Source organism: Sesamum indicum, linkage group LG1, assembly GCF_026168435.1.
Source record: "Sesamum indicum cultivar Baizhima isolate 11 linkage group LG1, ASM2616843v1, whole genome shotgun sequence".
Classification (NCBI taxonomy): Eukaryota; Viridiplantae; Streptophyta; class Magnoliopsida; order Lamiales; family Pedaliaceae; genus Sesamum; species Sesamum indicum.
In genome coordinates this window covers 16,436,254-16,451,553 of record NC_142657.1, presented here as the reverse complement: position 1 = coordinate 16,451,553, position 15,300 = coordinate 16,436,254, and the positions used below count along the sequence as shown (strand labels likewise).

General features: G+C 34.3%; 2 protein-coding genes across 5 annotated transcripts; both read right to left on the bottom strand.

The window, feature by feature from the left end:
- Nucleotides 1-1,651: 1,651 nt before the first annotated feature.
- Nucleotides 1,652-4,604, bottom strand: LOC105164104 (auxin-induced protein 22C). Its single transcript, XM_011082676.3, has 3 exons — nucleotides 4,188-4,604; nucleotides 2,268-2,364; nucleotides 1,652-1,972 (listed from the first exon to the last, which is right to left on the bottom strand). Exons 1-3 carry the CDS (start codon nucleotides 4,501-4,503, stop codon nucleotides 1,873-1,875), a joined length of 513 nt encoding a protein of 170 aa, XP_011080978.1. The 5' UTR covers nucleotides 4,504-4,604; the 3' UTR covers nucleotides 1,652-1,872.
- Nucleotides 4,605-8,881: 4,277 nt separating this feature from the next.
- Nucleotides 8,882-14,534, bottom strand: LOC105164085 (protein MLN51 homolog). Of its 4 annotated transcripts, none has more exons than XM_011082657.3 (11): nucleotides 13,675-14,534; nucleotides 12,680-12,782; nucleotides 12,358-12,575; nucleotides 11,455-12,278; nucleotides 10,970-11,084; nucleotides 10,604-10,729; nucleotides 10,249-10,304; nucleotides 10,125-10,170; nucleotides 9,824-10,051; nucleotides 9,366-9,458; nucleotides 8,882-9,275 (listed from the first exon to the last, which is right to left on the bottom strand). In XM_011082657.3, the coding sequence occupies exons 1-9, from the start codon at nucleotides 14,214-14,216 to the stop codon at nucleotides 10,024-10,026; spliced, it is 2,058 nt and encodes a 685-aa protein (XP_011080959.1). In that variant the 5' UTR covers nucleotides 14,217-14,534; the 3' UTR covers nucleotides 8,882-9,275; nucleotides 9,366-9,458; nucleotides 9,824-10,023. The 4 variants fall into 4 exon arrangements, with proteins under 4 accessions (XP_011080959.1, XP_088741793.1, XP_011080951.1 ...); XM_088885667.1 differs by having other exon boundaries at nucleotides 9,366-9,454; XM_011082649.3 differs by having other exon boundaries at nucleotides 9,833-10,051.
- Nucleotides 14,535-15,300: the final 766 nt, after the last annotated feature.

The window sequence follows — 15,300 nt, the reverse complement described above, 5'->3', positions numbered from 1 at the left end:
ATTAAATTAATTAATTGACAGATTTTTCTTTTCTTATGAATTCGGTAATTTGGTTATTAACTGAATCGAACTGAAAGTTATTCAATTATAACCAAACCGATTAGTTCTTTTCATTTTTTGGTACGTTGAAACTTTTGGTTAACCAAAAAATCGATTCTGTTCGGTTTGGTTGATCTAATTGAACACCGCTATAAATTATAGATAAAAATAAAAAATAATTAATTTTATCAGTATAATATATAAAAAAAAAATGAGTCGAAATAAAAAAGAAAATTGGGTCTGGGCCTAACCGGACGCAAACACTGGGTCTAGTTGGATCTGGAGTGGGGTAAAATAAATTGGGCAGGGTTCGAGTATAACTTAATTTGTTTGGATCCTCTTTAGGTCTGAATTTGAATAGGGTCTTATCTTACTCATTGACAAGTTTAGATAATATGGTTCGAAATAAATCGTTCAATCACAATTTTAAAAATTTCATCGACATGGAGATGATCCAAGTGATCCGTCCATCTAGTCATTTGTTCGATCGCACGATCAATCAATGCTAGTGAAGTTGTGATCAATCCAAAATCCATTAAAGATTAAATATTAGGTATTTGGATATTTTTCATATTCAGATTTTAGTGTTTGGACCCAAACTCAACCCGAACAAGAACCCGGTCTTTTTAATTCTCTTACATGTATATTTTAAATATATCTATACATATATGAAAAGTTATAAATATGTATATTTTATTTACACTTATATATAATACATAAAAATTAATATTTTTATAAATTAAAATGATGATATAAATAGTTTGTAGACGTTTTAATGTATTTATAAGTAACACATATTTTAATATCATAAAGCCTAAAACATGCATATTTAAATTTACTCATAGTATAATTTTCTTGTACATATAAAGTTATAGTAGTATTATTTTAAAATAATTTATTTTTAATAGGACCTCTTCTATAATACGAAATTATATTTTTCTCAAAAAAATTCTAGAATTACACTTATACCCCTTAAAAAGTTTACTGTTTAACCTAACCTTTTTTGTTGATTCTATTGGACGGAAAAATGCTGACATATATACACCTTTAATTTTATCCCGTATTTAATATTTTCATATAAAAATTTTGTACTTACAAGAAAAAAGTTAACCTTACTCTTTATATATATTACACTTTTATCCTTTTATAAGTATAAAAATATACAGAAGAGTGTTCATTAAGAGACGAAATTAAAAATTTATATACAATTGCAATAAGCACTCTTGCACATTTGTGCATGAAATTGAATATAAAACCAAAAATAAAATAAAATAAAATTAAATTAAAAGAAGTACGAAGCATAAAAGGTCAATAAATCATCCATGATTCCTTAGCCTAGTGGTTAAGCCTAAAATCTCATGAATAAGCTTGATGTCATCATGTGTTCAAATCTCATCGGACTTGTGGGTAATTGTATCATAACTTTATATAAATTTATTGTAATTTGTTTCATTATATCAATTGAATCGAAATATTACTCAATTTATTGAGATATTGATGCAATTATGAAATTACGTACTGTTTTAGCTTTTTTAAAAAAAAGGCCAAAAAGCCATATATTAGGGGAAAAAATAGTTAAAAGAAGAAAGAAAAAGAAGCCAATAGCCCAATATAACAAACTCCAAGTACTAATTAAAGAAACTCGACAAACAAAGCACAACATATCAATTTATATATCAAAACAAACAACACCCACAATTTCTAAATTAATCTGAAATTTCCAAGTTATATATATATATATATGCTTCACCTAGCTAGCATAATTAACTAGAGAAGGTGGTGGAAAGACAGATATGCCCTTCACAAATTTCATATTTGACAAGCATTTTACTGCTACTCCTCCTTGGAGAGGGGGTCTTTTGCATGAACCCCCACACCATTTGCATCTGCCCTCTTCATGATCCTCAGCCTCTTGCATGACTCTCTGAACATCCTACATATATACATATGTAGTACATAAATTTATTAATTTTGCTTGTTTTATTTAAAAAAAAAAAAAAAACTATATAAAAGCATACATTGCACGGTTTGTTATTTTCATGAAAAAAGATTGCATATAACTAATAGATCCTTCGTATAATACTTAATTACAGGATTCAATCGTTTGTCACGTATCTTGCTACATTCAATCAAGTTTTATTCAAAAACCCTAACCACAAAAATCCTTAATTTCGGACATTTCCTGTTTCCAGAAAATAAAATAAGAAAAAGGGTAAAAGAGACATTACTGCCAAGGGACATCTCCGAGGAGCATCCAGTCTCCATCTTTATCCTCGTAGATTGGAACGTACTCACATTTCTCTTCCTCATCCTTCAATGCCTCCCCTGTTGTTCACAATCACATTCCAATTTAATATACTTACTCACCCTCGCATTTCACCAATATTTACACTACACATTTTAAAAATAAAAATTAATCTACCATTAAAATCGCAGCAATTCATGAACATGATAGTATATTTGCATGTAAAAGATGACCTGAACAATTTAAATAAATAAGTAATTATATCGATCAAATACTTAAGGATATGATTCATGTTCTATACTGCAATATCACAAACCACAAACCATCGTTTAGGGTGAAAAATGTCTTTTTATTATTATTATATTAGTATAAATATATATTGATAATTACTAAATAATATTTACTATTTTAATCATTCATTTACTATTCTTTTAAATAAATCAATTATATACATTAAAACGGTCAATGCAACTGAATAAAGATCGGGGTCAGAATCAGGAGGAGAAACATAATAGGATCTCTTCAATCGAAAGCCGAAGTAAGAATTTAGTTCAGTATCAACAAAAGCACCGCCTAGTTTAGGAGCAAGAATTGAATCGAGATCAATAGAATTTCTTGGGATCGGACACCACTTCTTAAATTATTAATTACGGATGATTATTATTAAATTATATAAAGATTCAAAATAGACACTTATAAAATTCAAACATATAATTTTAGTAGTTATGTGGGATTTGAATCTCAATTATTTTTAAATTCTGTCACTTTTATGTCTCAAAATTTAATTTTCAATATAACAGTTCATGTATATTATTATATTATTTTTATTAAAAGAATACAATAATATATATATATATATATATACACTTGTATGTATTATATTGACTTGTGCGGAACTTAGTTCTCCGGGCCTGAAAGCTTGAATTTCAAGAGTAGCAATCACTCCCAATCACAGGCCAGTAGTTGTCATAAATCCTGCATGTACTTTCTCCGACAATATATTGTGCCATAATTTAATGAGATTAAATTTATTTTCGTCCTTTCCTACTTTATATTATATAAAGTTTTAGATAAATTTATATTATTTTCTAAATTAAGTCTAAATATATAAATACATTTTTTATTTTTTAAAAAATTACAATTAATTTTTTTTAGAATTATAATAGTGGCAAAAATTTACAAATACCTACACAACATATATTGCACGTACACCTTCTAAGAGAGTGTATTTATAATTTTACAAAAGTAAAGAAATATTTGTATTTTTGAATCTAATTTCAAGGGGTGTTGTACACGGATAACGACTATTTTTCAGGACTTTCACAATTATTCTTGCTGCGAGACATAGTGTTTACCTGCACAGATCATTATGTTTTTATTCTCTTGGGATTTTGAGTCTTGAATCAGACAAATATGTGGATCTACTTTAGTTATACTTCTGCTTCAAAAAAAAAAAAAAAGAAAACTAATTACGTACACCATAAATTGAACGGAATCAAATCTTATAAACTAAATTTCCCCCACATCTAGTTTGGGTTAATTGATGATTTTTGAATTTTAAATTATTTTGAAATTTAATGTGAATTTTATTGATATAGTGTTGTTGGAAATCATTTATCGTATATCTAAATATATCTGGAGAATTCTAAACTATTCTTGTAGAAATGGTGAGACTGAGACATACAAATATGCATACCAACAACAAGAATCAATATCTTATGTGAAAACCATGTTTGGATGCATAAAAAATTAGATCATCCTTAAAAAATTAAATATCTGAAAAACAAAAACCCAATTTACTAATTATCTTGGTATAAATTGGCAGATAAATGCTATGATCATGTTCACACAAATAAACATAATTCTTTCTATATAAATATGAGATGAAAAATTGATTACTCACCAATTCCATGACAGCCAAACAGTTCCTCAAGAGCCTTGACAAGCTCCGAATACCCTTTGTGCATGCTCAAATCAACCTTCCGAAGAAAAGGCGCACCATCCATGCTAACTTTCACGTACATCTTCCCACCGGTAAACACATTCTTCCTCCTGTACGCCGCCACCGGTGGCCACCCCACCACCTGATTCTTGTTCTCCCCACCGCCGTAGAAATCAGAGAAACCCCTTTTCTTCTCATTCTTGATCCCCACTTCACCGCCGCCGGGAAGCCCCAGCCGCAGCTCCGTTTCGAGTGATCCCACACCATTTTTCTCCATTTTCAGATGAATAAAAACTGATAGAAGGGCTAATTAATTTTTTATTTATTTTTTTTCTTTTTGATTTTGGGGAGGAATTAATTTTAATTTCTTCGGAACAAAAATATGAAGAAACATGTAGGTTTTATACGTGCAAGAGGAGACGACAGTGCCAGGTCAGCGGCAAGATTATTGGTCGGTCACATGAGAAACAATGGTGGGGAATTGTATGCTGCCTAAGACACTAGAATGGGCCGGCAACACTAAAGTTTGGAGATGGGCGGATCTGAGGGCTCTTGGTTTGTCACGCCTCCGGAGGGCGGAATCCTGCCCGTCCAATATCGTTCATGGAGACACTGCATGTGATGGGATAATTAATTGAAGAAAAATTAAAATTAAAATATAATTTTACATTTACTGTATATATGATTAATTAATTAAATAATTTATACTCCCATTAGAAGGCATGCATGCTGTTGGTATGTAATCATGGGGGAATTAACAAGGAAACAAGTATTTATTACTGTTTTTCTGATTTGGGGATTAGGGTTCAGGGGTTTGAGAATACATTCATATTTCATATATATAGAGCTTTGTCAACTATCATACTTGAGATTCTCATGTTCGACTCTACGCGTACTATTCATCATATATATATATATATATATATATGCTGTTTGTCTGTGTTAATTGTTTCAACATTAAGCATGTATCTTTAAACTAATGTAACATGTCGGGAGGAAATTATGTCTGTATTATTATTATTGTTGTTGTTTATGTTTATATTTGGGGACAAGAATTTTTATTTTGTAATTTCATAGTTCTAATAATAATAATAATTTTTTAAAATAGTTATTAGTAAGAATTAGTGAGAAAGATAAGCACTTAAGTAAAGTTCTAGTTAAAGACAATTAGTGTCACATATTTAGACGATATATAATCATTGTCTTTTTTTTTTTGTTTCTTCCCAAGAGTTTAGTTTATTGCTATTTCTATAAGAGGTTAGTTGCATTTATCCCTGCGATCGAATTTTATAATGGGATGATAAATTTTAATCTCATTGTCGACATTTTCAAGAAGTATTTCACAAGTTCAAAATAAATAAATTTTAAATATCGATCGAACTGTAGAATTATACACTTAAATATAATATTAGGTCGAACTCCATCACTCCAATATCTGTCATCTCTCTTTTACACACAATTTTCATATAAACTTATCTCTTTCTCTCTCTATATATTTGTAGGGGTTTGAAATTTATTTAAGTATTTGGTGGTGTTTCTGTCCAACCTGACACAAGCTTTATTAGGTTGGGTTAAGTTCATTAGTTTCATACATACATATAGGGCACACGTGATGGGAGTTGTCTCTGGCACACATTGTGGAATACTATGGTGTGTTTGGTTCATGACATTTAGACAACAATATTTTACTTCAAAAGATATGTCCCAATAATCTAATAATTTTTATTACCCCCATATAATCATTTTGATGTCCAAACAAACCCTTATGTTGTTTGGTTATGGTGTTGAAGATTTTGGGCAAACACCCTTCAAACATACATAGTTGAGTGTTGAATTTGAGACAATCATATCATCAATACAATAAAAAAGAAATAGAAAAATGAATGAAATATTAAGTTGTAATCTTGAAATTATCATAAATATATATATGAAGTGGTAATGATTTCAATTTTATGGTAATAGTATTAAAAATATTATGACAACATATAATAATTACAAGAATAATTTTATTCATGTTACTTGATTGTTACTATATATCTCTAATTAATTAGTAATTGTAATAACTTTTATAAAAATGTTTTCCATCATTATACCATCAATATGGTGATTTTGTGGTCAAGAGTTTAATGCTTCACATAAATGTCACAAGAATAAACTTCACTGAAAATGAAGAAGATATTAAAGTATAACGTCGGAACGACGATTGCTGATCGGTAATATTTTTTTTGACTCGGTGAAAATCATTCTTGACTTCTTATATGTTGGTAACGCTACAATAACCAAGTTAGGTAATATCCATATGGAAATTTAGCAAAATCAACATCTTGTGATGGTTAGATTACTTTAATTGGGATAGCAACAATGGGTTCATCTTCACCTAACGGTATCAAAAGGAGATTGCTAACTTTTCAAAAACTGTACTGCATTTTAACTAAAATATACTTAAAAAAATGGCTGTCCATGTGGCTATTTTTTTTTTTAAACATTTACTATGACAAAGAGAATAAAAACCATAAAAAAGAGAAAAAATGTAGTAAACAAAAATGACAAGAATTCATAAAAAACTTGAAGCATTGACTGGTGACCTCAAGACCCATAGAAGAGAAGACTAGAAAAGCATTGATGGGAACAGGTCTGTGCAAATTAATGTTACACCTATTTCACTTCTGTTTTTGGGAGTGGGACCAAATTACATATGGCCCACATCCTATGAACATTGTATTAATTAATTGTGTAAGATAAAGACTGGAAAACCTTAACCCCCTTTTCTGTTGATTGAAGTGGACATGGATATTTCAATTGTGGATATGAATTACTTGGTTATGTGGATCAAAGCTGTCCATGGATATAGATATTCCAATAGATTGGTGGCCCTTTTATCATATATGCATGAATTTACATCTACTTCTTACAAGAAACTTAGGTATTATTATCTCCCAAACAATTTCCGGATGGTATAACATATAATTAACCATATTTTTGTAGGAACCCCCCAAAGAAAATTCAAGAATTAGATGTTGGGTGGGGGGGCTGAGAGCTATTATTGATATAAGGGAAGTACAAACATTGATTACCTTGAATTCTTGAAAGACTAGGATGGAAAAGTAGATGGGGATAGGTGATTGGTGAAAAGTGTATACACGTATAATATTTTTGTAATTTCTTTCGATAAAAAAAATATTTATTTGTAATTTTAATGTGACATCATGCACTTCAAGCATTACGGATAGCTTTGAACTTTCGTTGATTTGAACGCTCTCACAATACACGTGACTATTATTTTACATATCAAAACAACTTTGTTTGATCAAGTTCACGGGCATTCACTAGATCAGCAAGATCCATATATACATGTACCTTCATCTGCCAAAGCAGCCAGCAGGCTCTAAATAATTTGCATAGCTGAAAATACTTTGATTATGCAACAACTGCTGACAGGTTTTTGCAAAAACACATTCGACACTAAATCAAATTCGATGATTATTCTCATGGAGTACAAGACAGTGGGTTGCAATTTTAATTACCTTCACAGAGTACAAATCAACAACAGTTGGAGTAGTGTGTTCTCATCAATTTTTCAGAGACCAATGTCATACTCACCACGTACGCTAGCTTGTCATAATGCTCTGTGTAAAGAAAGCTTCTATCAGATCAAAGAACACACTCAACGACAGCAATCAGTCAACGGAATTAGCCAGCAGCAATTCATAAAATATGATTAAGCACAAATTAAACATCAGCCAAATAAAACAAACAAAAACCTTTTTATTATGAGTTCGCCACGTTCATAGGAGATCGTTCTCGCTACTCAAACCGAACATTATTTCATAGGAGATCAGTTTCGCTGCTCAAACAGAACATTATTTCATAGGAGATCGTTGTCGCTGCTCAAACTGAACATTATCACGTTTACTCCGTAAAGCCCATGACATGAACCAAACAACTGTGGAAATCCAACCTACTCAGTTGTGCCTTCAAACCATTGCCTGATTGTCGTCCATGGAACATTTGACGATGCCCATTTGCCTAGCAAAGTTACACTCAAGCATCAGATGTTGATCGTCCTCAACTACTGTCCCACACTGAGAACAGCCCATCTCAACCTCCAAACGACAAGATTCTGAGCTAAAGAAAGGTGCTCCAAAACACATCATCCACCAGAACTCCTTGATTTTGTTAGGTACTTATGCTCTTCCAAACAATGTTCCAGAAAGTCCATTGACGCGACATGCCACTACAAAAATCAAGAGTCATATTTGTTTTGATTCCATTTTTTAGAGATAAATCCATATTCATTCCTCAAAATCTCTTAATTTTATATGCTTTATATTATAAAATACAGCAACTTTTTCACTAAACTCCAACATGACACTGAAGTTTGACACTCACAAGCTTTTAATTAAGCACATGTTATATTATAAATTTATAGCACTCAAATATGAGGTATCAAATTATAAAAGAAAAAGGAAATTAAAATTACAAATAGTGATCAATAGTTGCTTCATCAAGAGTAATATTGCACATCACAATATTTTCCAAGTTTGAACCTTTTCTTTCAACCATTATATGCTAGGAACTTAGTTGCAGAAACTCAGTACCAAGTATAGAACACACAAGTATGAAAAATGATCACCACATATCTGAGTCAACATAGGTAAACAAGAAGAAAATGATAAGCTAATGCAGTCACAGTTCATTAATAATTACAACCGTAGAACAGAAATAGAAACATTTATCGTTGTCATAGAAGGAACAACAGCCCAATATCAGCTAGTAGTAGTTTTGCTTTCAACCCAATCTATTAGCATCAAACCAAAGACTGATTCTTTAAAAGAAAAAGAGAGTTGAGACTGTGTTCCGCTGAAGAGGATATCCAGAAAGTGCAAGTTCTTTGAAAACCTGGATAGGCAATCGGCACAGACTGATATAACCCAACATTTATAAGAACAAGGAAACACTCAGGTTGAGGAAGGAAGCTTTGCCGCCTGTTATTCCAATACTTTTTTAAAGAAGACTTGGCAAGCTTTATGAAGTCGAATGCACAAGAACCTGCAACAGAAGATGGAAATCACTTTTCTTCTACCTTGCACGTTGACAGCAAGAATTGAATAAGATTCATTCAATTTTTTATGTCCTTACAGCATATAAGAGCAAGGAATTGCCACCCGTCAAGCTGCAGTATTCTTCCTCAAATTAAGAAGCAAGATCAGGCTTTTTTCCCCGTCTACCTGTCTGGCAAAATAGAGAAAATAAAGAATTATCAAAATACACTCTCAAGATATGTTGAAACTCCAAAGGGAAAAAAGAAAGAGAAAGAAACAGCATTTTCCTCAATCCCACTTCTGTCTCACTTTCCAGTGCTTGAAATTCAAGCAGGCAAGACGGTTAAGCAAGGGAAATTGAGGATGTAATGACCAGTTGCTTGTCTTTCCTTAGAAGTACACTTTTAACTTCCCCCCAAGCCCTGACCCCTCCACCCACTCACCCACCCAAAAAAAAGTAAAAGAAAAAAAGAGAACCTTATCTAAGCTAAATGGAAAATTACGATTTGCTGGCCTACACCAAGACCACGCCAAACGCAAAAATAGAGCCATTACCTAAATTACCTCAGAATATTCAGTAAGCCCATATGTGATCCAGATCAGGAATTGGAGAACAGAGAGGGCCTGGAAGAAGGCTTACAGCACCAAAAACACAACCAAGAAACTCAGCGACACCGAACAGATGGAGGAGATTTTCACTGCAACAATTATGACTTAATCTGCTTACTGCAATGGGTTCAACCTATCTACATACATCACTGGTCAAATTTCATCTCTGTGTATCTGCAAATCAATACATCTTCATCAGCAAAAGAACACAGAACAGAAATTAGGCTATATAGCAAATTGAACTTGCCTTCGGGGATTCTTTTGCCTCTGGCCAAACTCGTCATTTGCAAGTTCTGCTTGAAAAGACAAAAATTATTCAACAGCATAATGGGCAGGAATGTGTCAAGCAAAAAAAGATAACTGTATCTTACCAGGCTTCTGTGAAGGCTTCCAATCACTACCAACATTTGTTGCATTATCTTCTTTACTGGAACCAAAGTTATTGAGTTACTTTTTGTTACAGAAGAATAACGGGATGCAGAACCACATCCATTTACCAGAAGTAACAGTTCCAATGAAAATTAAAAATAAACACAGGCATCCATTATAAACAGAAAGAAAGAAAAGAAAAGAAGGTACAGGCATTACCCAGAAGACAAATTTAAAAATGTATTAACAGAGTAACAGTTGCAAAGGAAGATAGAAGCAAAAACATGATATTCTAGATGCAACAAAGCAATGGAGGAAGAGAAAGGATAATGCAATAATGGGCACTATCCTGTCTACCTGAAAGCATCTGTTATAGACGTCGCTGGTCCAGATGGGCGAGCATTATAGGAACCATCAACAGTAATATATGGAGGACAATATCTTGCCCCCAGTGCTCCAGCAGCACCAGCCAAAACTGGTAGCCTGAAAGTCATCATATAACTAAGAATTATGAACAGTTTGTGACATTAATCAAATAATATTACAATGACTTGGATTCTTACATTATAAAGATATGAAAGGAAGGTAATGTAAGACAAAGAAAAACTTGATCAATGTTGAAACAGCCTAATTATACAGCAAACAAATTCAAGTTTGTAACTGAAGAATTAGCAGATGAAATCTGTGTTTGCAAGAAAAATAGGATGGTGCTGCAGTTATTACCAAGTCATTTCAGAATTCCCTAGACCAACTTGTGGTTGAGCAACATATCCCGGGAAGGCCATGCCAACAGCAGGAACTCCTATTCCACCAGGATGCTGGCCTCCAAGTTGCACGACTGTAAAATTCCACCAAGAATAGGAATCACATCAGGTTAAACTTTGCATGCACCACCAAAGAGAAACAAGATGCATTAGAATAGCATACAGATCCATAGATGCAATCTAAAATTTTACTCAGCAAACAAAGAGCATCGTCCAATCAATATTACGCACATTTAAGTCTCTTCAGGAAAAAGGGAAAAAGGGAAAAAGGGGAAAAGAAAGAGCTCGGTGAAGTGTAAACAACCACAAAAAATCAACATATATAATACTCCGTTTGTAAGAAGAACATCCATCTCTTTCTCCAATTCAGATTAATATCAAAATTTGCAAAACTGGTACTTGTTCTCATTCTGGATTCTGAAAGATAAATTACACAAGAATTACCTGGCAAGAAAGCAGGGAAGTTTTGATCGCCATGACCACTGCCCATATTACCAGAGGGCCCCAGAACCTGTGCTCCACCATATAGGAAGGAGCCCCTTCCACTGCCTCGCTCACTACCTTTTCCTTTATGAACAAATCCAGTCTTGGATTTACTCGGTTCTGAAATAGATTCCAGCTCAACAGACTCAATTGCATTCACAGCTCCAGTAGCCTTTGATGGAGAAGAAGTCTGTGATGCACTGGAAATACGTTGTGGAAACTGCTGGCCAGAAGCTTGCACAGACGTTTGCTCACGAGCTTGACCAGGATTGCTCTGAGCATCTTGTAGTCGTTTTGGTGCAGGAAACCTGACTTGGGTATTAGAGACAGCTGGTTGGTAGGCCATTTGTGTCAAGGGAGCTGTTCCTCTCCCTTGACTGCCTAACTGTTGTTGAGTAGAGTTAATAGCTAAGGGACCAGTTAGCTGCATTTGCATAGTGTTTGCAGGCTTTCCAGAAATTGCAGAAAGTGAATCATTAACATAAAGCTTATCCAGACCAATAAAATCCACTATATTCTTTCCCTGCAGCACCTCGGAGGATCGTGCCATGGTAACTGATGGCTGACCATTCCGATTAATTATGCTAGCATGGGCATCCCTCTTGTTGGGCACACTGTTGTCTTTTGTGGAAGAACCAGAAGGATAAAATGGTGGAGAAGCAATGTTCAAATTAGACGCAAACACTTGTTTTCTGGGCAGCACCACTTGAGGCTCTGCATTAAGCATAGATTCACTGGTTCTTGCAGAATTAACATTCAAGGGCTTCTCAACTGATTTTCCCGATCTAACATGAAAAAATGAATTGAGAACATGATGACTACACTTCAATAGAATTAACATTAAAGAATAAGGCTTTTCCTCACCGTCTGTTTTGAGTTAAAGGTGCCTCACTGCTCCTAAGAGATGGTTGATACCTTCGAGGTCCTCTCCCCCTGGCGCCCTTTGGAGCATTGTTCTGGTTGTTATTATTCTGAGTGCCATTACTAACACGTTCTTTGGGTACGTTTCCTCGTGCATAACCACGGTCTGCAGCTGTATTCCTACCACGACCTCGATAACGACCACTTGTACCCTTCTTACGCTGGATATAGCAACTCATATGAGACATAAAATATATTAAAAGAAAAAACATGCACATAAACATGGACAAATACACATCTATTAACACATATATAAACTATTCACCTCTTCGTAGCTCCTTTCCTGCATAGTCAACTCCTCAAACTTATCATGGCCCCATTTCCTATCATCCTTGGACTCCCATAACTTTCTTCTTCCAAATGTACGCCTAAGTACAAGAAAATCTAGATAAGTACGCAAATTTAGTTTCTTACAAATTTCAATGAAATCAGCAACATGATGACACGATAACACATAAAGGCAACACCTGAACTAAAACTATCTCAACACCAGTGTTTAACAACTGCTTCCTCATTACAAAGGTCAGGACAAGGTCCTGGTTAAAATATTTTGAGTGAGCATAAAGTTTTAAAAGAAAGTTCAATATCTTTTATGACTATATATATCCTGTAGGCATGTAATGCTATAAGTGAGGAGCGAACTTGAGGAACTCTGTAATCAAGTAGGAGCATCACCAGCGAAAACATGTCTAACATTGAAAGTTTTTACGGGTTTAATAAAACAAACATGTTTCCACCAATGTTCACGGGATCCAGAATCCAAAGATTTCTTTCTATGAGTTGCTTCCAGGGCCTAAAATGCCAAAATTAGCCTTGTTCCTAAAACTTGAAATTCAAAGCATCATATACTTCACCACCTGTCAGAGGATGTCATCAATTAATACAACCTCACTTCATCATTTCCCACACACTTGACTTGCATTGTTCCGCAACACATACATACTCCCTTCTAGTTGTAAAGCAGGAATTATCTAATAAAAGCAAAAAGGTTTTCTGTGCTAAAGTGGAACAAACTTGAGAAGCCACGAGCATCATAGCTTAGGGAAGGTAACAAAAATAAAAGATGAATAGTGAAAGCCAGGAAATCGAAGAGACAATTCAGATTTAGAAGACATTATACTCAGAGTAATCACACCAGAATCCCTTATGCAGACAATCCAAATTGAGATAATCTAATTCACTATACAAAAGTTAAGACACTCCAGCAGTTTAATTCAACTCACTGCATAATCAGAAACCTGATAATCAAATGCTCAATACCTATGTCGTCCACTAGCATCGTCTCGAAAGCGGTCATCATGCATGTAAAATGCACCTGACGTAGGCACTGTATAAGGCTCTATCTCTTTCTTTTCTCCCTCACGCTGACCATCATCAATATCATTATTTTTGCTGTTAACTTGACTTGCGTCATTGTTCAACCCCTTCTTCTCCACCATCAACACCCCCGCGGCCCCACCATCTTTCCGTATCTTGGCCCTCACCACCACCATCTCCACAGCATTGTCGCCTCTGCTAACATCACTTTCTTCATGATGCACCTCCTCCATCTCCTCCACATACTCCTCACCCAAATCGTAATGTTCCTCTTCTTCCTCATATTCATCCTCGTACTCCGCCGGAGCGCCTTCAGATTCCCCATCAGAATCAACAATCGTCCGCCGCGGCTTTTCCGTAATCTCCCCTCCCTCATCCTCTTCATCGTCACTCGCCTCTCTCCTCCGCGTCTTCAATATCAGCCTCGCCTCCTCCGGATCGCTCTCGTACTCAATCTCATCCTCCGCCATCGCCCCTCCACTCATCAACCCCAAAATTCACACAACCCACCAGCTTCGAAGCCCTAATTCCGGAATGGGTTCCGAAATTAGGCCATTAAAGTCAGGGGTTTTGCGGATTCGATCCAAGATTTCAATATTCCGGGGAGGGAGGCGGTTGTCAGGGTCAGAGAACGAATTACTCTGGATTCCTACACTTGATTGGGCAGATTTCTCTCAGGGGTTCTCGCATGGATTTTTGTGTGGTTTCAAAGGAAATTCAAAATCCACCAATCAGAGAATTATATTGGTGGAGGTACAGTACAGCACGGCATTGACGGATGAGCTGATGAACTACTTGTATATATGCACTTAACCAAAAGAGAAGCAATCAAATACGACACCTACTAGGATGGAATTATCTAATCCCCCAAGGTGTTTTCTGTAAATTGCGATCACGCACATCCGGGTCAACCTTCAACTCGAACCCGAAATACTACTCCCGCTCAGCCCAGCCCAATTATCTGAACGGGCCTGGCCCAACTATCCCAAAATGTTGATTACTTCTTTTTGAAATCTTTTCTTATATCAGTAAAAGCCAATTTCTTTCCTTTTTTTTTTTTTTTTTCTAGTGGTTCATAAAATGTATTACTGTTCCAACATGCATAGACGTGTGCGTGTGTGTGTGAATTTACTTTTTAAATGATACAGTCCAATCAAAAAGATGTAGTGAAAGAGAAAATCCCTCATGAATTATGCCCTATGAAGAATTTAAGTAATTATCATTCTATATTAAGGTAAATTACAATGAATTTTTCTGAAATTTTATAGATACTTTATTATTGATTGATAAAAGATTAACAGTCATCTAACAAATATTGCTTCATTACAGTCCATTGTATGAAATATTTGTTAGACAATACACAACCGTTGATCTTAAGAGGATTTTTATAATTTTTCAAATAATGAGAAATTATTTATAGTTACAACAAATATCAAGAAAGCCCATTTTTAATTTATCCTATTTATTATTTGATCCTCTTTAAGAGTTAAAAAACTGATATAACTTCAAACGAATCCCGTACCACCTTATCAATGTCAATACGAACACATTCGAATAGATAAATTTGAA